Here is a 25,183-nt window from a genome sequence, read left to right as displayed (position 1 = left end):
CCAGCCCATCTTGGATCTCCAGTTGTGGGAGCACGCCTTCAGACGTTCCATTTGGCGTGGTTCCAGACATCCACAGATGGGTGGATCCACAATTTAGTGCTAAAAGGTTACAAAATAGAGTTCGACTATCTCCCGCCACTGCGGTTTTTCAAGACAGGACTGCCTGTGTCGGACGACAAACGGGCGGTTCTGCAACTTGCCATTCAGTCTCTGCTGGAGTCAGCAGTTTTGATTCCGGTCCCTGTACACCAACAGGGGCAGGGTTATTATTCCAGTCTGTTTGTGGTACCAAAGCCGGATGGCTCGGTCAGGCCAATATTGAACTTAAAGGGCCTCAATCAGTACGTCACTTACTACAGATTCAAGATGGAATCTCTGCGGTCGGTAATTGCAGGTTTAGAGCCACAGGAATTCATGAATCAGAATCAGAATCAGGTTTATTGGCCAGGTATACTTGCGTATACTAGGAATTTGTCTTCGGTTTGCTTTACAACAGCCAAGTAGGTAACAGATAAGCAGGTGGGGGGGTAAGCAAAGTCACACAGATAGGTATACGGTAGGAACACAAGTGAGTTACATGTACGTCTAGTCAGTCAATGTTCAGGAGTTCAGCAGGCGGACCGCTTGGGGAAAGAAACTTTTGAGGCTTCTGGCGGACCTGGCGGGGACGGCCCTGTAACGCCTGCCTGAAGGAAGCAAGTTAAACATGCTGTGGCCAGGGTGTAGCTGGTCTTTTACTATCTTCATTGCCCGCTTTTTAGCTCTGGACAAGTACAGGTCCTGGACTGAGGGAAGGTCGGCCCCGATGATCTTCTCTGCGGTTCTGACTACCTTTTGGAGCCTGCATCTGTCCCTCGCGCTGGTGGAGCTGTACCATACGAGTATCGAGGAGCACAGTACCGACTCCACAATCGCGGAGTAGAAGAGGAGCAGAAGCTTCTGTGGGATGTTGAACTTCCTTAGTTGCCTGAGAAAGAACAACCTCTGCTGCGCTTTCCCAACAGTGGCGTCAGCGTTGGACCCCCATTTAAGGTCCCGGGAGATTGTGGTCCCTAGAAACTTGAAGGAGTCCACTAGCGATACCACACTGTCAGCAATCGTTAGCGGAGGTGCACTAGATGACTTCTTCCTGAAGTCCACTATCATCTCGACAGTTTTGAGGGGGTTGAGCTCGAGGTTGTTGTGGATGCACCACTGGGCCAGCCGGTCTACTTCCCGTCTATAGGCCGATTCGTCCCCATCCTTGATGAGGCCGATGACGGTGGTGTCATCGGCGAATTTGATGATCCTTACTGATTGCGCCTCTGAGGTACAGTAATTTGTGTACAGGGAGAAGAGCAGGGGTGAGAGGACACAGCCCTGAGGGGCCCCTGTACTAATGGACCGCGCTTGAGAGGTGAATTCCCCCGCTTTCACCACCTGTGTCCTATCTGTCAGGAAGTCTATTATCCAGGAACAGGTAGCTTCTGGGACCCCTAGGCGAAGTAATTTGGGGTGGAGGATGCTGGGGACGATTGTATTGAAGGCCGAGCTGAAATCGACAAACAGGACCCTCGCGTAGGTACAGGGAATGTCTAGGTGCTGTAGAATGTAATGCAGGCCCAGGTTGACTGCATCCTCGACACACCGATTTGAGCGATAGGCGAACTGCAGGGGGTCCAGTTGGGGGCCAGTCACAGTTTTAAGGTGATTCAAAACCAGACGCTCAAACGTTTTCATGACCACAGACGTCAGTGCTATCGGCCTGTAGTCGTTCAGGTTCGTGATAGTGGGTTTCTTGGGGACCGGGACTATAGTAGACCTTTTGAGGCAGGAAGGGACTTTCTGTAGCTCCAGCGATTTATTGAAGATCTTGGTGAATATGGGGGCGAGCTGACCCGCACATGCTCTTAGGGCAGATGGTGACACTCCGTCAGGACCCGGAGCTTTCCTGGTTTTGGCCCTTTTGAACAATGCCTCCACCTCTTCTTGGGTGACTTGCAGTGCCTGGGGTTGGCCGTCGGTGTTCGGGGCATCGTAGAGGTGATTGTTTGGGTTGCAGGGGACTTCTTTTGCGAACCTGCAATAAAAGTGGTTCAGTTCATCTGCAAGGTCTTGGTGCATGGCGGTGGACTTTGATGTTTTCCTATAGTTGGTTATGGATTGCATTCCTTTCCATAGAGATACGGGGTCATTGGTGGAGAGATCGTTTGTCAGCTTGTCCGAGAACCGCTTTTTTGCTAGCCTGATTCCTTTAGTCAGAGAGTTCCTAGTACGATTGTATAGTGCTCTGTCACCGCTGCTATAGGCCTCCTCTTTGGCTCGACGAAGTTGCCTGAGCTGGGCATTGAACCAGGGCTTGTTGTTGTTGTAAATGCGGTAAGTCTTGGTAGGTACACACATGTCCTCACAGTAGCTGATGTAGGATGTGACAGTGTCTGTCAAGTCATTCAGGTCGGTTGCCGAGGCTTCAAAGACCCCCCATTCCGTGCAGTCAAAGCAGGCCTGGAGCTTCATCTTGGCCTCATTGGTCCATTTCTTAACAGTCTTAATGACAGGCTTAACTGCTCTCAGCTTCTGTGTATAGGTAGGGAGTAGATGGACGAGGCAGTGGTCAGATAGGCCGAGTGCAGCACGCGGGATAGACCGGAAGGCAGACTTGAGGGTAGTATAGCAGTGATCAAGGGTGCGCCCTTCTCTAGTGGGACACGTGACTTGTTGTTTGTACTTAGGTAGCTCCTTGCTCAGGTTAGTTCTGTTGAAGTCACCCAGTACTATAAGCAGAGAGTCTGGGTGTTTTTGTTCTATGTCGGATATACATACGGCCAGGTGGTGCAGGGCTTCGTTCGCGCAGGCGAGGGGGGGGGGATGTACACTCCCACAAGGACAATTGAGGCAAATTCCCGGGGGGAATAGAAGGGGTTGCAGTTGATACTCAGCATCTCCAGGTGAGGGCTGCATGATTTGCCTATGATCGTGACATTGGTGCACCATCCGTCGTTGATGTAGAAGCAGATGCCACCACCCTTCGTTTTTCCTGAGAGAACCTTGGAGCGATCGGCCCTGAAGAGACTGAAGCCCGGCAGAGACATCGGGTTGTCCGCAATATGGTCGTCCAGCCACGTCTCCGTAAAGCAGAGGACGGATGACCCTGTAATGCCTGACCCTGCGCTGCCCAGAAGGAGGGACAATTCGTCGAACTTGTTTGCCAGTGAGCGCACATTCGAAAGCAGGATCGCGGGAAGTGCAGACCGGTGCCCTCGCCGCCGCCACCTCACTAGGGCGCCTGCGCGACAGCCTCTCCTCTGAGTCCAGGTCTTTCTACTAGGGCCGACATGAGGGCCTCCATCATTCCGGGGCCGGTGATCCATTCGCCAGTCGCCACCTGGGCTGCGGGGGGGCGCGGCCGCTCGGTCATCCACTTCGGTCTTCACGTCTGCATCCTTGCAATACAGGGCAGCGAGGGCTGCAAGGGCCGCTGATCCGCCCGCCGACGGGCCCGAACGTGTGGTAAGCACCTCGGGAGCGTTCCAACTTAGAAGGGCTTCCCTGCTGTATTTGGTCACCGGTGGGGTAGATAAGGGCAAGGGAAAACAAGGGGAAACAGGTATTTTGGCTGAGCTGCGTAGCTCCGAGGCAGCCATCTGCGGCGCCATCTTAGACTGTAATCGCTATAATCGTTGTTGCTGTAATCTATTGCTGCTCCTTAATACAATGGGTATATTTGAAACAAGTGATACTGTAAATAAAATAACTGCTTTTTCTGTTGCTGATTTAGTCAAAAATAAAAGCAGCCTTGTGGTGAGGTGTTAGAATCCAATTCCTGTTGTGTAGATGTGAAAGAACTCAGTGTGAGAGGCCTTTGAAGTAAATTTCTTGTGGGGGGTAGTGATAACATGTGTCCTTTGGAATGGCTCTTGCAAATTGAAGTGAGCAGTGACCCTTCAGTGATTCAGAGCCTGAATATACTGTATATTAGTTCATTAATGCAAGAAGTCAGTTATTTTTTGCTCAGAGAACAGAGGTGAATGATGTCTAAGTGAGGGGCTGGATGGAGCCAAATATACAGTAGGTTGTAGTTCACAGTACCTTGTCTGGGATGTCCAATGCAGAGCTCAGTAGATTCCAAACTGAAGGACTTCTAAGTGGAGAGTTGCAGAGGTTTCAATCTAGTGTGTATCTCAGCGCAGGAATGCAATCCGTTGGTTTTGATCAGATGTCCGCGTAGAGTAGTACAAGTTAAAGGTAAGTCCTTGGATATTTACGATGATTTATAGGTCAGTTGTGGTGAATTTCAGCTGTTTTATGGAGATGATCAGGAGCATGCAAAAGGTGATGCAGCCATCTTGGTGTTACTAATTATCGGCATGATTGCGCTGGATCTCAAAGATGCGTATTTACACATTCCGATTTGGCCACCTCATCAGAGGTTCTTGCGGTTTGCAATCCGGCAGAACCATTACCAGTTTCAGGCTCTATCGTTTGGCCTCTCGTCAGCGCCTCGGGTATTCACCAAAGTGATGTCTGTGATGTTAGCTCATCTCAGATCCCTGGGAGTGATAATAGTTCCGTACTTGGACGATCTGCTCATCAAAGCTCCGTCTCAACAGATGCTCCTCCAACATGCGTTGCTAACGTACGATGTCCTAGTTCAGCACGGTTGGATTGTCAACTTCAAGAAATCACATCTGATTCCGTCTCAACGACTGCAATTCCTAGGTATGATTCTCGATACGGTAAATCAAAGAATTTACCTACCAGAACAGAAAGTACAGATCATTCGTCATCTGGTTCGATTGGTGCTCAAGCCACGCACAGTCTCGGTACATTTGTGCATTCGCCTCTTAGGCACAATGGTGGCGGCATTCGAATCGCTTCAGTTCGGGAGACTTCACTCACGTCCTTTTCAACTGGATGTGCTCGCACAGTGGTCGTGCTCGCATCTGCAGATTCACCACAGAGTGAGGTTGTCGCCACGGGCCAGGGTATCTCTACTCTGGTGGCTCAATGTACACAATCTGACCGCAGGGAAACGGTTCGGCGCCTGGAATTGGATAATTCTAACGACGGACGCGAGTCTCAGAGGTTGGGGAGTTGTAGTTCAAAATTGTCAGCTCCAGGGTCTCTGGGCGGCTCACGAAAGATTGCTGTCTATAAATGTCCCGGAACTCCGGGCAATTTACAATGCGCTACGACAAGCAGTGCACATTCTTCGGTCTCAGCCTGTCCAGGTGCAGTCGGACAATGCGACGGCGGTCGCATACATCAACAAACAAGGAGGAACGAGAAGCCGCATGGCAATGCGAGAAGTAGCTCGAATCCTCAATTGGGCCGAGCGTCACCAAGTGATGTTGTCTGCAGTGTTCATTCCGGGAGTGGACAACTGGGAGGCGGATTATCTCAGCCATCGGGATTTTCATCCAGGAGAATGGGTATTACATCCAGAAGTGTTTCACATGTTGGCCCAGAGGTGGGGTTACCCTCAAGTGGACCTGATGGCATCTCGCCACAATCACCAAACGCCCCAGTATGTGTCCAGAACGCGAGATCCAAAGGCAGTGGCGGTGGATGCTCTCACCGTCGCGTGGCCGGACAGCCTCGTGTACCTGTTTCCACCGTTTCCGCTGCTCCCTCTGTTGCTAAAACGGATCAAAAGAGAGTCCGTCACAGTCATACTAGTGGCGCCTCATTGGCCTCGGAGAGCTTGGTTCTCGGATCTCCGTGGACTACTCGCAGACGAGCCTTGGCCGCTCCCACTTCGTCCAGACCTGTTACAACAGGGTCCGTTCCTTTACCCCGATTTAGCGCAGCTGCGTTTGACGGGGTGGCTGTTGAGACCGCCCTCTTAAGGAGAGAGGGCATTCCAGAATCGGTTATACCAACCATGTTACGTGCTAGGAAGCCAGTTACGGCAGCTCATTATTACAGAATTTGGCGTGCCTATATAGGTTGGTGTGAGGATCGGAAGTTTCCGACATCATCTTTCAAGTTATCCCGTCTTTTGTTATTTCTACAGACGGGGTTAGATGGAGGACTGCGTTTATCTACACTAAAGGTGCAGGTATCTGCTTTGTCAATTTACTTTCAAAGACGATTGGCTCTATTGCCGTCTGTACACACTTTTCTGCAAGGTGTCCTCAGAGTACAGCCTCCATTCATTCCACCTACAGCGCCATGGGACTTGAATCTGGTTTTAGATTTCTTACAGTCTTCATATTTTGAATCCTTACACCAAGTGTATATTTTGTTTCTCACTTGGAAAACAATTTTCCTACTAGCCTTGGCTTCGGCAAGGCGTGTTTCCGATTTGGGTGCCTTGTTATGCAAGCCACCGTATTTGGTGTTTCATGATGACAGAGCGGAAATTCGGACGAATCCCGCTTTCCTACCAAAGGTAGTGTCATCCTTTCACATCAATCAACCAATAGTAGTTCCTGTGTTGACAGGAAATTCTGGAACCTTGGATGTGGTACGCGCGTTACGCGTTTATGTGTCCCGAACGTCTACAGTTCGTAAGACGGATACGTTGTTTGTTCTGTATGATGCTGCCAAGATGGGTTGGCCAGCTTCTAAGCAGACCTTATCCAGATGGATTAAACTGACCATACGTCAGGCTTACCTTCATGCTAGGTTACAGCCGCCTACATCAGTAACAGCTCATTCCACACTTTCTGTGGGAACTTCATGGGCAGCTGGTCGTGGGGCTTCTACGACGCAGCTTTGCCGTGCGGCTACCTGGTCATCAGTGCACACGTTTGTGCGCTTTTACAAGTTTGATACGTTTGCGGCATCAGCATCTAGCTTTGGCCGCCTAGTGTTACAGGTGCCAAACTGCTCTCCCGCCCACGGGGGAAGCTTTGGTACGTCCCAAGAGTACTCCAGTGACCCCTAGTGGATGAAAAAGAAAATAGGATTTTGGTACTTACCAGGTAAATCCTTTTCTTTGAATCCATAGGGGGCACTGGACGCCCACCCAGAGCAGTTTTACCTAGTTTGCGGTAAATTCAGGGAATCGTATGGTAACACATTCTCACCGACTGGTTCAAGTTTCAAGTTCTATCAGTTATTGTGCCAACTGTTTAGTTGTCAGTCACGTTATGTGTCAACTTTATTGTTGTCCGTTCTGTTATATGTAATTCTCCATTGTCAACCTCTCTATCGCTCCTGTTCGGCTCAGTAAAAAACACTGAGGTACTCTGGGATATGGAGGGGAGGAGAGATATGGATGAGGACAGCTCTCTGCCCCCTAGGGTGGAGGCCCTCATTTATGCTATAAGAGAGGTTCTTCACATACCAGATCAGGAAGCAGAACCAGATGACGAGTTGTACTTTTTTTTTTTTTAAATAGAGTTTGTTTATTCAAAAAAGGATCACCAATACAGACATATCATTAGACATGGGAAATCGGATAGTTCAGTACAGGCAATGCAACAGTTTATAGCATACGTGATCTCGAAAAATAAGGTACATTACGTCACATGTACAATTTTTCCCATACTATTACTAAGCTCACGGTGCAAAGAAAATCTAATGTCTGTAAACAGGTCATAACTCGCATATTAAACATTTTTAATTTTCTCCCCAGTTATTTACCAATTACAACTCCAACTAGTAGGCCGTAACATAGCCTACAGAAATTTCTAGGACATAAAAAATAAGAAAAAAAGAAAGAGAGAGAAAGAAAAAAGAAAAAACATCAGGGAGCAGTATTACAATACAATAGGTGAGGTATATGAAGTAATGATTAATATCACGATCTGGCCTTGTATGAACCTAGGACCCACACCGCCCCCAGGGCGCAGTACTCTCATAGCGCAAGAGCAGGGGAGGAGTATACAGAAGTAGTCCAAGGGGACCATATTTTCTCATATTTGGAAATGGCATTATTTTTCATGTATACATAGCGATCTTTAAGGAGAGTGTCATTAACCAGAGCCTCAAAGGCTGATACAGAAGAGCAACGCGGGGCCATCCATGACCGCGCAATGCACACTTTGGCCAGGGCACAAATACTACGAGCATAAAGGCCCTCCCACTTGGACCCCGAAGCAGGACCCCCCATTCCCAGTACACAGAATCTCGAGGTCAACATACTCCCAGGCATCCCTGTGTGCTCCAGAATCGACCTGACCCCAGACCAGAACACCTGAATGGACGGACACTCCCACACAAGGTGCCAAAAGGATCCCCCATCGGCCCCACATTTAGGGCAAACAGCTGTAGTGCCAGCCCCAGACCTGGCCAACCGAGCCGGTGTCATATAGGATCTGTGCAAAATAAAGAGCTGTATTTGTTGAAATCGGAGTGACTTAGTCACCATACCCGGGTACTCCAGGGCAAGCTCCCAGTCCTCCGCCTATGGGGCCCAGGTCACCCTCCCAGCGCTCACGGAGTCCCGTGAGAGGGTCAGCATGAAATGTCCCCAATAGGTACGAGTAGGTAAAAGAAATCACCCTAACCCGTCCCAGCGAGCTTAAAAAGGTTTTTATGGGGAAATGAAGGCGCGCCAGGGCTGAGTCCCGAAATTGTGATTGTAAAGCGTGTCGGAGTTGTAGGAATCTAAAAAAATAAGAATTAGGTAGACCAAATTCCTCCTTATACTGCTGAAATGATTTCAGCGTACCATCACTGCACAATTGGGATATGAAGACAATGGAGTATGGAACCCACACCACCCCGCCCTCAAGAGCCCCCAACTCGGGTAGTGAAGTAGAGTGCCAGAGGGGAGTATCCGGGTCCAAGCCATCAAACCCAAGCAGATTTCTCAGATCAAGCCAGATCTTCATGGCCTGGAAGACAATAGGGGGAGAGTACAGAGAAACCTTTCCACTCAGCCATACCTGCACCGGAGAGAGGCCCGGGTAGTAGCACTGGAGAAATGCCCGTTGTAAAGTGCCGGCATCCCCGCCGTGTATCCAGGTGCTAAGGTGTGATAACTGAGACGCAAAGTAGTACAGTTGAAAGTTGGGCAAGGCTAAACCTCCATCAGCTTTCAGCCTAGTGAGGACGAGTTGTACTTTAACGTTAGACCCAAGACCTCAGCCACTTTTCCTGTGTCTAGGGAATTAAACTCCCTGTCCAGGGAGGCATGGGTAAACCCTGACAAGAAATTTAAAATTCCTCAGAGGTTTTTATCTACTTTTCTCGTACGTCCTAGAGGATGCTGGGGTTCCATTTAGTACCATGGGGTATAGACGGGTCCTTTGGGAGCCATGGGCACTTTAAGAGTTTAATAGTGTGGGCTGGCTTCTTCCTCTATGCCCCTCCTACCAGACTCAGTTTAGAAAATGTGCCTGGAGGAGCCGGTCACAGCTAGGGGAGCTCTTTCTAAGTTTGTTAGGTTACAGGAAGGCTGCTGGCAACAGCCTCCCTGCTTCGTGGGACTTGGGGGGGGGGGGGGGGGAGTAGGAGCCAACTCTTGAAGTTAATGGTTCTCTATCTCCGCTGACAGGGCACTGAGCTCCTGAGGGTGCTGATCGCAAGCCCACGAGGCGACCGCTCACTCCCGCAGCACAGCCGCCACCCCCTAACAGAGCCAGAAGAAAGAAGAGTGGTGAGTATAGCACCGGCGGCCCGGTTAGCGGGTCGCCAGAGGGAATGGCGGCACCAGGGTGGGAGCGCAGCTCGGATAGGCCTGCTCTGGCAGGCTCAGCATCACACTGTGTGGGCGCTTGAGGGGTGTTCTGGGCCAGCGCAATTCACCCTAAACTGGTCACTTGGCTAACAGGGGCTAATCCCTGCTGTGAGCGACAAACACCTTAGGCCAGTATAAACAACTTAGTGCGGGAAGATGCGCGCCATTGCAAGGGGCGGGGCTTCCTCTCAGAGCGGATCCAGCGCCATTTTCTCCCTGCAGATCATAGGAAAGAGACGCTGACAGGGACGCTGCCCTACAGATAACTCCAGCTATACCTCTGCGGTACCAGGGTGTTATTGATAGGGGAAGAGTGTGGTAACAGTACTAACTACCCTATTAAGGTTAGTTAGTCAGCGCCGGGCTTTTATCATAATAACTGCCTACTGGGGCGCTGTGTGGCTGGCTCCTTATACTCTGTGACTCTCTGAAGGTACTCTTGAGGAAACTGTCTGACATTTTCCTGTGTGTGTGTGTAACTCGCGTTACCATGTCTAAGGACTCTGTGTCCTGTGCTGCAGAGTGTGTATCTTCTCCTGAAGAGTCTATTCCATGTACTCAGGCAGGACTGCAATGTGCTTTTCCAGCCCTCTGAATCTGAACCCCCATGGGTGGATTCTTTAAGGATAGTGATATACCAGATTTCAACAAGGATAACGCATACTGAGAAAGAAACACAGTTTTTGAGAAAATCTGTGGAGGGTTTGACATACTCAGCCCCCACTGCTGCGTCTACGTATCCACAAAAACGTACACTTGCCCAGATAATTCAAGTTGACACTGATACCGACTCTGATACAGGGGACGGTGATGGGGATTTGTGTGTGGGAGGGAGGGGGGGATGGATCACTTGCTAAGGGGGTGCAACTAATGATTGAAGCCATTAGGGATATTTTACATATTTCTGAGAAAGTATCTGAGCAGGTAGAGGAATATTATTTTACAGAAAGTAAGAAATCCTCGCTTGCCTTACCGGCTTCTAAGGAGTTAAACTCTTTGTTTGAAAAATCCTGGGAAACCCCAGAGAAAAAATTCCAGATCCCAAAAAGGGTTCTCCTTGCTTTCCCTGAAGAGAACAGAAAGAAATGGGAAAACCCCCCCCTATAGTAGACGCTTCTGTATCTAGGTTGTCAAAAAAGGTGGTTTTACCTATCCCTGGTTCAACCGTTTTAAAAGAGCCAGCTGACCGCAAGATTGAGACTACGCTCAAATCACTATACACAGCTACAGGCATAGCTTTAAGGCCCACCATTGCTTGTGCGTCACATACAGGATTCTGCAGGTTTCATAGTGGAGGCCAAGAAAGATCTTGGCATGCTGAATGCAAGGGCTACTTCCATGGCAGTCTTGGCACGCAGAGGACTCTGGCTACGCCAATGGACTGCAGATGCAGAATCCAAGAAAAGTGTGGAGAACCTACCCTTCACAGGTCAGGCTCTGTTTGGGGACGCATTGGATGCGTGGAACTCCACGGCAACTGCGGGTAAGTTCACCTTTCTTTCCTCAGCAGCACCACCGGCTAGGAAATCTTATCCTACGTCTACACTGCAGTCCTTTCGGACGCAAAAGTTAAAAAGTCCAAACCCGCTTCCACTTTCTTTAGAGGAGGTCTGGGAAAATCCAGAAAACCTGCACCAACAGGTTCTCAGGAACAGAAACCAGGTTCTGCTTCATCTAAGTCTTCAGCATGACGGTGGACCTCCCAGCCTGGAGGTAGGACAGGTGGGGGCAAGGCTAAAGGATTTCAGTCACATCTGGGCGTCATCATGCCTGGGTAAACGAGATTGTTGCCCAGGGGTACGGACTGGAGTTTCCAGTACTCCCACCTCACAGATTCTTTAAATCAGGCTTACCGGCTTCGCTGACAGAAAGTGCTATCCTAGAGGAAGCCATTCAAAATTGGTTCAAACAAATGTGATTGTTCCCGTTCCACCTCACCTATTACACAAGGGTTATTACTCAAACCTGTTGTGGTACAGAAACCGGACGGTTCGGTGAGGCCGATATTAAACCTAAAGTCATTGAACCCCTACTTGAGGGAATTCAAATTCAAGATGGAGGCTCTGAGAGCGGTGATCTCAGGTCTGGAGGAGGGGGAATTCCTGGTATCCCTGGATATCAAGGATGCGTACCTTAACGTTCCAATCTGGCCGCCTCACCAGGCTTATCTAAGATTTGCGCTGCTGGACTGTCACTATCAGTTCCATGCGCTGTCATTTGGCCTCTCCACAGCACCGAGGGTGTTCACCAAGGTCATGACAGAGATGATGCTACTCCTCCGCAAGCAGGGAGTGAACATAATTCCATATCTGGACGATCTGCTGATAAAAGCATCTTCCAGGGAGAAGCTGTTACAAAGCATTACTCTCTCAACTCGACTACTCCAGGATCATGGGTGGATCATGAACCTTCCAAAGACACATTTGGAGCCGACAAGGAGACTGTCCTTCCTAGGGAAGATTCTCGACAAGGAAGTGCAGAGGGTGTTTCTACCGGTGGAGAAAGCGTTGGTGATCCAATCAATGGTCCGGGATGTCCTGCAGCCAGCCTGAATATCGTTTCATCAGTGCACTCGCCTTCTGGGGAAGATGGTTGCCTCCTACGATGCTCTACAGTATGGAAGATTCCATGCATGTTCCTTCCAACTGGATCTCCTGGACAAATGGTCGGGGTCACATCTTCATATGCACCAGCGGATACGCCTGTTGCCGAAAGCCAGAATTTCACTCCTTTGGTGGCTGCAAACTTTTCACCTTCTCGAGGGCTGCAGGTTCGGGATTCAGAATTGGATCCTTCTAACCACGGATGCAAGCCTCAGAGGTTGGGGAGCAGTCACCCAAGGAGAAAACTTCCAAGGAAAGTGGTCAAGTCTGGAATCCATCCTTTCCGATAAACATTCTGGAACTAAGGGTCGTATATGACGGCCTTCTGCAAGCGGCACATCTTCTGCAAGATCAGGCCATTCAGGTCCAGTCTGACAATGTAACGACAGTGTCCTACATAAACCGACAGGGCGGAACGAAGAGCAGAGCGACAATTGCAGAGGTAACAAGAATCCTCCTCTGGGCGGAAAAGCACGTGGTGGCGCTGTCGGCAATCTTCATTCCGGGAATGGACAACTGAGAAGCAGACTTCCTCAGCAGACACGCTCTTCATCCAGGTAATGGGGCCTCCACCTGGAGGTGTTCGCAGAGGTGACAAGCCGATGGGGTGTCCCTCAAATAGACATGATGGCCTCTCGCCTCAACAAGAAGCTTCGGAGGTACTGTTCCAGGTCGAGAGACCCGCAAGCAGTGGCGGTGGACGCACTGGTGACTCCGTGGGTGTTCCACTCAGTGTATGTGTTCCCTCCACTTCTACTCATCCCAAGGATTCTCAAACTAATAAAAAGAACAAGCTTTCAGGCGATCCTCATTGCTCCGGACTGGCCAAGAAGGGCTTGGTACGCAGATCTTTTGGAATTACTCCTGGGGTATCCGAGGCCTCTTCCTCTTTGCGAGGACCTTCTTCAACAGTGACCGTTCGCTTATCAAGACTTACCGCGGCTACGTTTGACGGCATAGAGGTTGAACGCCAGATCTTAGCTCGGAAGGGCATTCTGAGAAAGGTCATTCCTACCCTGATACAGGCTAGGAAGGGAGTAACGTCTAAACATTACCATCGCATTTGGAAAAAGTATGTGTCTTGGTGTGAATCCAATAAGTTACCTACGGTGGAGTTTCAACTGGGATGGTTTCTCCTCTTTCTACAAGAAGGTGTGGATGTGGGCCTATGCTTGGGCTCCATTAAAGTCCAGATTTCGGCCTTGTCCATTTTCTTCCAGAAACAATTGGCTGCTTTCCCTGAGGTTCAGACATTCTTGAAAGGGGTTTTGCACATCCAACCTCCCTTTGTGCCTCCCACGGCACCTAGGGATCTTAATGTGGTGCTGCAGTTTCTGCAATCGGATTTGTTCGAGCCTTTACAGGAAGTGGACGTCAAGTTTCTTTCTTGGAAGGCGGTCACACTGTTGGCATTAGCATCTGCTAGACGTGTGTCAGAATTGGGGGCATTGTCATGCAAGAGTACCTACTTGATTTTCCATGAAGATAGAGCTGAGCTCAGAACGCGTCAGCGATTTCTTCCAAAGGTTATGTCAGCTTTTCATATCAACCAACCTATTGTGGTGCCAGTGGCTACTGACTCCTCAATTACCTCAAAGTCCTTGGATGTTGTGAGGGCTTTGAAAATATATGTGAAGAGAACTTCTCGTCACAGGAAGTCGGACACTTTGTTTGTCCTCTATGATCCCAACAAGGTTGGGTGTCCTGCTTCTAAGTAGATGATTTCTCACTGGATCAGGTGTACTATCCAGCATGCTTATTCTATGGCAGGCTTGCCGTGTCCAAAATCTGTTAAGGCCCACTCTACTCTTAAAGTGGGTTCTTCCTGGGCCGCTGCCCGGGGTGTCTGGGCTTTACAGCTTTGCCGAGCAGCTACTTGGTCAGTGTCGCACACGTTTGCTAAGTTCTACAAGTACGATACTTTGGCCTCTGAGGACCTAAAGTTTGGTCATTCTGTTCTGCAGGAACCTCAGCACTCTCCCTCCCGTACTGGGAGCTTTGGTACATCCCCATGGTACTAAATGGAACCCCAGCATCCTCTAGGACATAAGAGAAAATAGGATTTTAATTACCTACCGGTAAATCCTTTTCTCGTAGTCCGTAGAGGATGCTGGGCATCCGCCCAGTGCTTCGTATTCCTGAATTGTTACTTGGTTAAGTATTGTTGGTTCAGTCGTTGCTGAATCGTTTCAAGTTGGTTAGCTTGGCTTTCCTTATGTTATGTGTGAGCTGGTGTGAATCTCACCACTATCTGTGTATTTCCTTCTCTCGAAGTATGTCCGTCTCCTCTGGCACAGTTTCTACACTGAGTCTTGTAGGAGGGCCATAGAGGGAGGAGCCAGCCCACACTATTAAACTCTTAAAGTGCCCATGGCTCCCAAAGGACCCGTCTATACCCCATGGTACTAAATTAAACCCAGCATCCTCTACAGACTACGAGAAAAGGATTTACCGGTAGGTAATTAAAATCCTATTTTTCCCTCCCTGAATCAGACCACCGGATCCCCTGCCGCTAAGCCTTCCGCGTGACGGTTGGCCCCAGCAGCAAGGCGACTTTCAGGTAGGTGTTCGCCTTCAACACTTCGCCCATGTGTGGGCGAAGTCCTGCCTGGATCCTTGGATGAGGGACCTCATTTCCCAGGGATACCGGCTGGAATTTCAAGCACTTTCGGGATTACCAGTTTTGCCCGCTGCAAAAGTTACCTTGCAAGAGGCTATTCAAAAACTTTTGCGGACAAGAGTGGTGGTTCCAGTACCTCCTCCGTTACACAACAGGGGTTTTTACTCCAGTCTTTTTGTTGTTCAAAAACCAAAAGGTTCGGTGCTACCCATCTTAAACCTGAAGTCTCTAAACCCGTATCTGCGTTCAAATTCAAGATGGAATCCCTGCGAGCAGTGGTGTCCGGTCTGGAGGAGGGGGAATTCCTGGTATCTCTAGATGTCAAGGACGCTTACCTACACATTCCCATGTGGCCCCCTCATCAGGCTTACCTCAGGTTCGCCATCTTGGACGACCATTTCCACTTTCAGGCCTTGCCCTTTGGGCTGTCCACAGCTCCGAGGGTCTTCACCAAAGTCATGGTGAAGATGATGCTGCAACTGCGTTTAGGCTCCATCAAAGTACAGATTTCGGCGCTCTCTATTTTCTTCCAGAAACAACTTGCCGTATTGACGGAAGTACAAACTTTCCTAAAAGGTGTTCTTCATATGCGACCGCCCTTTGTACCTACCACGGCTCTGTGGGATCTCAATGTGGTTCTGTCCTTTCTTCAATCGGACTGGTTTGAACCCCTACATAGGGTAGAGTTGAAATTTCCTACCTGGAAGACGGTGATGTTATTGGCATTGGCGTCTGCCAGACGTGTCTCTGAATTGGGGGCCTTATCCTGTAAGAGCACTTATTTGATTTTTCATGAGGACAGGGCGGAACTCAGGACCCGACCTCAGTTTTTGCCGAAAGTGGTTTCAGCTTTTCATGTGAATCAACCCATTGTGGTTCCGGTGTCTGACGCTTCCGTTGGTCCAGAGTCCTTGGATGTGGTGAGGGCTCTGAAGGTTTTCGTCAAACGGACTGCTCGTCATCGGAAATCTGATTCGCTGTTTGTCCTTTATGATGCCACCAAGATTGGTCATCCGGCTTCTAAGCAATCAATTTCTCATTGGCTTAGGTTGACCATTCAACAAACCTATACTTCGACGGCTTTGCCTTTGCCGACGTAAATTCAGGCCCACTCGACAAGATCTGTGGGCTCTTCCTGGATGGCTGCCCGGGGTGTCTCGGCCTTACAGTTGTGCCGAGCTGTTACTTGGTCTGGTTCGAACACTTTTGTGAAGTTCTATCGGTTTGACACCTTGGCAAAGGATGACCTTCCGTTTGATCAGTCGGTTTTACAGGGGTCTCCGTACTCTCCCACCCGTTTGAGAGCTGTGGACTACCCCATGGTACTAAAGTACAGTTCCCCAGTATCCACTAGGACATTCAAGAAAATAGGAATTTAATACCTACCGGTTATTCTTTTTTTCGTAGTCCATAGTGGATACTGGGCGCTTGCCTCAGTGCTTCAGTTCCTGCTTACCTGAGTGTTTGGTTGGCCCGCAGTTGCGGTCCCATTATGTTGTTGGGATAGCTGTGCTATCCTGGTTAGTCTGGTGTTGCCATCCTCTGTTCTGGTTAGTGCCCTCCTTTTCGGTTGTGGTTGTGTTTTGGCTTAGTGCCTCACCGCTGTTGTACCTGTTTTCTTCTCTCGTGGTATGTCCGTCTCCTCGGGCAAAGTTTCCTAGACTGAGTCTGGTAAGAGGAGCATAGAGGGGAGGAGCCAGCACACACATACACACACTAAAGGTTTTTAAAGTGCCAGGCTCCAGTGGACCCGATCTATACCCCATGGTCCTAAAGTACAGTTCCCCAGTATCCACTACGGACTACGAGAAAAGGAATTACTGGTAGGTATTAAATTCCTATTATTGTGTTATAAAGCAACCCCCCTTCACACCATAACTTGCCATGAGGATGTCCAAATTGTTAGACTGTGCGCACATTACTCTAAAGGGAAGGCTATACACCTCCTCTGTTAGCGCATGGAGTTGAAAATTATCCACTGTCCTCCTGGCCATTGATCGCAAAGTGTATTTATATGGGTGCAGAAGATTAATAGGAAGCCAATAGCAATCTTAAGCTAAAACTGCACTTTAGGGCGTTGTACCCTCTATAAGTAACGTAACTAACACTTAGATAGTGTAAAGCAATAGCTGCAACAGGTATATTATACAGTAATTCTTACTTTAGACAAACACTAAGAGAAAACAAATAACTGATTTAGCAGGCTTTGACCTCTGCCAGTTTCAGCCCATTGAGCTTTAACTACTGATCTGTGGATATTGTTTTGTGTTTCAGGCCAAGAGGGACCAGATAGTAAATTTGAAAGCAGAGAAGCTGAATTTGGAAAGCAACCTAAATGAGGAAAGAAGCCAGAGGCAGACACTTCAGTGTAAGCTAAACCAGGAGAAAGATGCCAGTCAGGTACGAGACAAGCATCACAGAGAACATTGGCATTATTGTCACCGCATCAGGAGCAAAGTTGTTGGAGAAGAGTTTAATGAACACCCAAATACCTACCTTTGTTGCCTAGAATTTCAAACTGCTTAGTAGACCTTACATTTTTTTACACTTGATACTTGGTAAAATATTTTTCTCTGACATCAAGGCTGGGGGACACTGGACTATGGGTTTGCGGTTGGGTGAGCAGGAGCTGGCACTTAACTACTGTAGCATTAGCTCCTCCCCCTGCAACCCCCAGAAGACCAGTGTCTGTTAAGTGCCCATCTGAGTTCTGCACGTTTTAGGTAGTGTATTCTTTAATTTTTTTATTATTTTTCTATTATTTCCAGCTAGGGTTCTGAGCGACGCTTCTTGCAGCGCACAGGAGTGCTACGACAGCTGAAGTCAACGTTTTTTCAGCATAGACTAGGCTGTGACTTTCCGAAGGGGTTATTGCTCCGTTTCTAGTGAGAGAAGGAAACTAGGATTCTTTAATCTTCTTGTTTGGAAGCCTAACTGCTCCTTCCAGCTGATTCTGAAACTACGTGCCTTAAACACTAGGGTTTGGATGGATCATTTTCGGATGGAATCTCCTCTGATCCATGGCATGGAGGCCAACAAATTTCTGTATTCCCTCGACAACTGAAATGCGTACCTTAATGTTCCTATTTGGGCAGGACATCACACTCTCCTCTGGTTCACAGTTGGCTTGGTTCATTATCCGTTCCGGTCCCTAATGTTCGGTTTGGCCATGGCCCTGTGCTTTTTCACAAAAATCTTGGCGGTCATGGCGAGCCTTCTGCACAAGAAAGGGATTGCAGTCATTCCTTATTTGGATGATTTACTCGTAAAGGCCCACTGAGCTTCCTAACTGCAGGGGCATCCGGATAGCACGGTGCACGTGCTTAAAGATCACGGCTTGATCCGGAATTTCGAAAAGTATGATCTGATCCGTTGCCAGCGCTTGCTGTTCCTGGGGGTGGCCTTCGACACCTAGCTGCAGCAAGTGTCCCTGCCAGAGTCCAAAGCTTGGGCACTCAAGTATTTGGTCATGGCACCACATTCGTCAATCTTGCTGTGCATGAAGCTGTTGGGCACGATGGTCTCCAACTTCAAGACCGTTCAGTACGCCAGGTTCCACTTACTGGAATTCCATTGGGAGAGTCTCTAGAATTGGATGGGATGTACAGAGTCCCTCTTGTCTCAGCTGGTTTCTGGTCATCTGCTCTGGGGCCTTGGTCACCCCAGCTTGGGTCATTGTGAGCACGGATGCAAGTCTCTTCAGTTAGGGAGGCTGTTACGTTGCATCTTAGCCTCCAGGGTCTTTCGTCATTATCGGAAGCAGGTCTAGCAATCAATGTGCTCGAACTCGAGCCATCTATCTAGCTTTATTGCTCCTCGCTGGCCAGCCGGTAGCAGTTCAGTAGGACAACGCCACGGCAGTGGAGTATGTGAATCATCAGGTCAGCACCAAGAGTGCGGGGGCAATTGTGTAGGCAGCCTGCATTCTATTCTGGGCAGAGGCTTTTGTTATAATGATCTCAGCAGTGTTCATACTGGGCGTAAACAATTGGGAGGCGGACTTTCTTAACAGAACCACGTTCCTCCCAAGGAATGGTCACTCCATCTGGAGGTCTTTCAACAGTTGGTTCAGAAGTGGGGTCTTCAGGAAGTGGACCTCATGGCCTCTCATTACAACTTAAAGGTACCCCGGTTTTTTGCGAAGTCCAGGGACATGATCGCATTTGCAGTGAATGCCATGACGTTTCTGTGGGACTTCAGGTTAGCTTATTTTTCCTCCAATCCCAGTGTTCCTAGTATGCTCAAGCAGGTCAAGGCTGAACGGGTGGCTCCGGACTGGGTGCACAGGTCCTGGCACACTGACATTCTCAAACTGTTGGCAGGTCCCGATATGGCCAGATCTTTTACTTCAGGGTCCGTTTCTGCACGAGGACCATTATTAGTTGGCTTTCATGACCTGGTTTTTGAGGCCAGCCTCTTAGGGGGTCATTCCGAGTTGATCGCACGCTGCCGATTTGCGCAGCGATCAGGTTACCACTGCGCATGCGTATGCACCGCAATGTGCACGCGCGTCGTACGGGTACAAACAGCATCGTTGCTGTGCAATGCTTCTAGCGACGAATCTATTCGCACAACCGATCGCAAGGAGATTGACAGGAAGAGGGCGTTTATGGGTGTCAACTGACCGTTTTCTGGGAGTGGTAGGGAAAACGTAGGCGTTTGCAGGGTGGGTGTCTGACATCCATTCCGGGACCGGACTGGCTGAATTGATCGCAAGGGCTGAGTAAATTCAGACCTACTCTGAAAATGCAAAAAACTTTTTCGTACCGCTCGGCTGCACATGCGATCGCACACTTGCACAGCGAAAATACGACTATGCGTTTGCATGGCTGCAAAAAGTAGCTAGCAAGCAATCAACTCGGAATGAGGGCCTTAAAGACCAAGGGCTGATCTCCTTCAGTGGTCCGTACTATGTAGCGGGCATGGAAACTGGTTTTGTCATGCAATTACCACGGAGTCTGGAAGATCTACATCTTGGCGTTCATACTTCCTGATTTCACCATCCTTCAGGGCGGTTTGGAGGCCGGTTTACTGCTTTGTTCCTTAAAAGTGCAAATTTCTCGGAACCACTCATGATTGCAGGACTTTCATCTGGCTGCACCCACTCTGTGGAATGCCCTACCACGCACAATAAGACTCTCCTCTAGTCTCCAAACCTTCACCCTGAAAACTCACCTCTTTAGGCAAGCATATCAAATTCCAGAACCGCCCACATAACTTTCATAAACCTTCCTATCAAATTGCATCCACTCTGCACAGTCCACACATATGCTCACATGTCTCCTCATTCTTCACTCTCCCTTCCTCTCGACCCCGGTTCATCATTGCTGTATGACCATATCATTCAGCCCACCAAAAACCTTTGCAATCTGGTGGACAACTATGCAATAGATAGCACCTATCCTTGTGTGTACATGCCTATTTCCTTATAGATCGTAAGCTTGTGAGCGGGGCCTTCCTACCTCTATAACTGTTTGTTATTACCCAGTTTTGTTATATCATTGTTATTTCCAATTGTAAAGCGCAACGGAATTTGCTGCGCTGTATAAGAAACTGTTAATAAATAAATATAAATATATACATTTCAGGTCTGTCGATTTTATTTTTAGCACAGTCTGGCTCTTCCGGAGGTTAGGACTTTTTTACAAGGTCTGATGCGGGTTTAATAGTGGTTTCATCCGCCGGTGGCTATGTGGGATCTTAAACTGGTCCTCTCCGCTCTCAAGCAGGCTCCCTTTATGCCTTTGGATCTTCAGTTCGTTACTTGGAAAATGGTTTTCCTTATAGCCCTTGCCTTGGCTCTGCATGATTCCAAGCTGGGTGCTTTGTCTTGCAGGCACCATTTCTCATTTTCTATGACACGGAGGGTATCCACATGAAAGCTCGACAATGTATTGTTCGGCAGTCAAAAGGTCGACACCATACCTATTGCATTAGGTCGACAGTGTTTAAGGTTGACAGATGCAAAAGGTCAACATGACAATGGGGGTCATTCCGACCCGATCGCTCGCTGCAGTTTGTCGCAGCGATCGGGTCGGAACTGCGCCGGCGCCACAGAGCACCGGTGCATGGCAGCCGTCGTTGCCTAGCAATCGCCTCTGAGACAGAGGCGGTCGCTGGGCGGGAGGGGGCTGGACGGCGGCGTTAAGCCGCCGTATATAGGGCGCGGTCCGGCCAATGCAGGCGCGGCCGGACCGTTGGGAGGGCGGGCCGCGGTGGCTGCGTGACGTCTCACGCAGCTGCTGCGGCCAGTGGCAGCGACAAACAACTCCCGGCCAGCCGCAGGAGCTACGCTGGCCGGGAGTTACTGCACAAATACAAAAGCATCGCTGCTGTGCGATGCTTTTGTATTTGTGCGGGCGGGGGGGGGGGGGCGGACTGACATGCGGGGCGGACTAGCACTGTGCTGGGCATCCCCCCGCATGTCAGGGAAGATGATCGTGCTAAATTTAGCACAGCTACGATCAACTCGGAATGACCCCCAATGTACGATACATAAATGTTCACCCATTTTTGTTTTTTTTCTCAACATTTGCTTAATTTACTATCCACGTGGACATCTGTTGGGAATAGTAACCTGTGGTGAGCAAAGCAGAGTGAAGCAGAGCGAGCCACCTTACCCAAAGGGTGACGAGTAAAGTAAGTCCGCAAGGGTAAATGTTTGTACTGATGGTGGTCACATAACATGAAATATACAAGTTTTTGGCCTAAAACTCGTGTCTACCTTTTGGCCATGTCAACCTTTTACACAAGTCGATCCACTGAGTCACTTCCCGGGCCTATTCTAGTGCAGGACTACTGGCATCGAACTGGATGTCATTGCATTCTACACAGGCGGTGGCGACCTCCAGTACAGCGAGGCACGAGGCTTCGGCTGAACAGGCCTGCCATGCCGTTACCTGGTCCTTTCTCCGCACGTTTATGCAGTTTCTTGTTTTCATGTTTGTGCCTCAGTCAATGCCACCTTTGGTTGTACTGTCCTCTGGCCGGGCAGCCTAAGCGTACCCTCCCCAGGGGGCAACTTTTGAATGTCCCATGGTTCAGTGTCCCTTTGGGCCACCCTCATTTAAAAGAGGGAAGTCCTCTTATTTCTTGTTTAATTATTGTATGATTGATTTTGGTAAGTAGGCAACAAATAGCATTGATGTAGATGGGAGAGCTTTGGTTCTCAAATAAATTGGCACACGTTCATTGTTTTCAAATACGGAAATCCCTATTTTTATTTTTTATGTTTTTATTAAATAACAGAAACAAAAACAATTAACAAGAAGAAAAAATGTGGGTTCGTTGGGCTACAGTACTGTTCCTTACCATTGCTGTAATAAAATGTACAGTATTTGAAAGACATGAGTTTCTTCTCCCAAACATTGGTGGTCATTCCAAGTTGATCGCACGCTGCAACTTTTTGCAGCCCGTGCGATCAGATAGTCGCCGCCTATCGGGGAGTGTATTTTAGCTGGGCAATTGTGTGAACGCTTGTGCAGGGGAGCTGTACAAAAACATTTTGTGCAGTTTCTGAGTAGCTCTGAACTTACTCAGGCACTGCGATCACTTCAGCCTGTCACGTCCCGGAATTTACGTCAGACACCCGCCCTGCAAACGCCTGGACAAGCCTGCATTTTCCTCTCCACTCCCAGAAAACGGTCAGTTGCCACCCCGGAAAGCCTTCCTGCTGTCAGTCATCTGCGATCACCGCTGCGAACGAAATCTTTGTTAGAACATTCACTGCCTGGCGGTCACCGTCGACGGGCAGCGATGCGCCTGCGCATTGCGGCCGCAGCATATGCGCATTACGGACCCGATCGCGCGGCTGAAAAAAACTGCAGCGTGGGATTGGGTCAGAATGACCCCCATTGTTTTATTTCTTGTCTGCCAAATATTTGTGATCACCAAACAAATAATCCCACAGTATTTATGTGAATACAAATCTGCCAAGGAGCAATGCGCCTGTGCCGGCCCCGAACATGTGACCTCACGGGATGGGGCGTGGACAGTGTCAGTAGTAAGTGCAGAACAACCCAGATGTTTCAGGCAGCTCTACACACTGCAGGGCAAACTAAAATAGCACTATTGGCTGTCTGTGAGCCAGATGCAGGGGCTGTGGACCAGCGCTGGTGTGCTTGCACACCTCTTCCTATGACCCTGTTGCTGCCCTACCTCATTAACTATAATTACACAAACCCACTTTACTCTTGAAAAAAAAAAAAGGAGACCCCTTAGTCTACAAGGGAGCTGCTTTTTAGTTTTTGTCTGTCATCACTTATGATGACCAGTCAATGTATTATGGGCCTAATTCAAGGTTGATTGTAAAACAACATTTCTCTAACGTCCTAGTGGATGCTGGGGACTCCGTAAGGACCATGGGGAATAGCGGGCTCCGCAGGAGACTGGGCACTCTAAAGAAAGATTTAGTACTATCTGGTGTGCATTCTAACTGAGGTCTGGAGGAGGGGCATAGAGGGAGGAGCCACTCCCTCTATGCCCCTCCTCCAGACCTCAGTTAGAATCTGTGACCGGCCAGAGCTGGGTGCTCCTAGTGGGCTCTCCTGAGCTTGCTAGAAAAGAAAGTATTTTGTTATGTTTTTTATTTTCAGAGAGCTTCTGCTGGCAACAGACTCTTTGCTACAAGGGACTGAGGGGAGAGAAGCAAACCTACTCACGGCAGCTAGGTAGCGCTTCTTAGGCTACTGGACACCATTAGCTCCAGAGGGATCGAACACAGGTACCTAACCTTGATCGTCCGTTCCCGGAGCCGCGCCGCCGTCCCCCTCGCAGAGCCAGAAGAACAGAAGCAGCAGAAGCATGAAGACATCGAAATCGGCAGCTGAAGACTCCTGTCTTCACTTAAGGTAGCGCACAGCACTGCAGCTGTGCGCCATTGCTCCCACAGCACACCGCACACTCCGGTCACTGTAGGGTGCAGGGCGCAGGGGGGGGCGCCCTGGGCAGCAATTAATTACCTTTTTGGCAAAAATAGACATATATACAGTCTGGGACTGTATATATGCCCGAGCCCCCGCCATTTTTTACACATTAAAGCGGGACAGAAGCCCGCCGCTGAGGGGGCGGGGCCTTCTTTAGCACACCAGCGCCATTTTCTCTTCACAGCTCCGCTGGAAGGACGCTCCCCAGGCTCTCCCCTGCAGTATACAGGTGCAATAGAGGGTAAAAAAGAGAGGGGGGGCACATAAATTTAGGCGCAGAAATATATTTAACAGCAGCTACGGGGTAAACACTAAGGTACAGTGTAATCCCTGGGTTATATAGCGCTGGGGTGTGTGCTGGCATACTCTCTCTCTGTCTCCCCAAAAGCCTTTGTGGGGTCCTGTCCTCAGTCAGAGCATTCCCTGTGTGTGTGCTGTGTGTCGGTTCGCCTGTGTCGACATGTTTGATGAGGAAGGATACGTGGAGGCAGAACAAGTGCAGCTGAGTGTGGTGTCGCCGCCGACGGTGCCGACACCTGATTGGATGGATATGTGGAAGGTGTTAAATGATAATGTAAACTCCTTGCATAACAGATTGGATAAAACTGTAACCTTGGGACAGTCAGGGTCTCAACCCTTGCCTGATCCTACAGCGCAGAGGCCGTCAGGGTCTCAAAAGCGCACACTATCACAGATAGTTGACACAGATGTCAACACGGAATCGGACTCCAGTGTCGATGACGATGAGGCAAAGTTGCAGCCTAACATGACTAAAGCCATCCGCTACATGATTGTAGCAATGAAGGATGTATTACACATTTCTGAGGAAAATCCTGTCCCTGACAAGAGGATTTATATGTATGGGGAGAAAAAGCATGAAGTGACTTTTCCCCCTTCACATGAATTAAATGAATTATGTGAAAAAGCGTGGGATTCCCCTGACAGGAAGGTGATAATTTCCAAGAGATTACTTATGGCGTATCCTTTCCCGCCAACGGACAGGTTACGCTGGGAATCCTCCCCTAGGGTAGACAAGGCGTTGACACGCTTGTCTAAGAAGGTGGCCCTGCCGTCTCCGGATACGGCCGCCCTAAAGGATCCTGCGGATAGAAAGCAGGAAGCTATCCTGAAGTCTGTTTATACACATTCTGGCACACTGCTGAGGCCAGCAATTGCTTCGGCCTGGATGTGTAGTGCGGTAGCTGCATGGACGGATACTCTGTCTGAGGAGATAGATACCCTGGACAGGGACACTGTTCTACTGACCTTGGCACATATTAAGGACGCTGTCCTATATATGCGGGATGCCCAGAGGGACATTTGCCTGCTGGGCTCTAGAGTAAACGCAATGTCCATTTCTGCCAGAAGGGTCTTATGGACTCGGCAATGAACAGGGGATACCGACTCTAAAAAACACATGGAG

General features: G+C 49.2%; 1 protein-coding gene across 3 annotated transcripts in view; it reads left to right on the top strand.

The window, feature by feature from the left end:
• Positions 1-25,183, top strand: part of CALCOCO1 (calcium binding and coiled-coil domain 1) — a 169,588-nt gene that overhangs the window by 65,255 nt on the left and 79,150 nt on the right. For 2 of the 3 annotated variants that reach the window (XM_063952159.1, XM_063952160.1), the window contains exon 9: positions 17,111-17,236. The exons of the other annotated variant lie outside the window; for it this stretch is intronic. In XM_063952159.1, coding sequence (XP_063808229.1) covers positions 17,111-17,236 — 126 coding nt within the window. The remainder of the gene's footprint in view (positions 1-17,110; positions 17,237-25,183) is intronic. 3 annotated transcript variants of the gene reach the window in all.

This window comes from Pseudophryne corroboree, chromosome 2 (genome assembly GCF_028390025.1).
Source record: "Pseudophryne corroboree isolate aPseCor3 chromosome 2, aPseCor3.hap2, whole genome shotgun sequence".
Classification (NCBI taxonomy): Eukaryota; Metazoa; Chordata; class Amphibia; order Anura; family Myobatrachidae; genus Pseudophryne; species Pseudophryne corroboree.
This window is presented reverse-complemented; position numbering and strand designations above follow the sequence as displayed.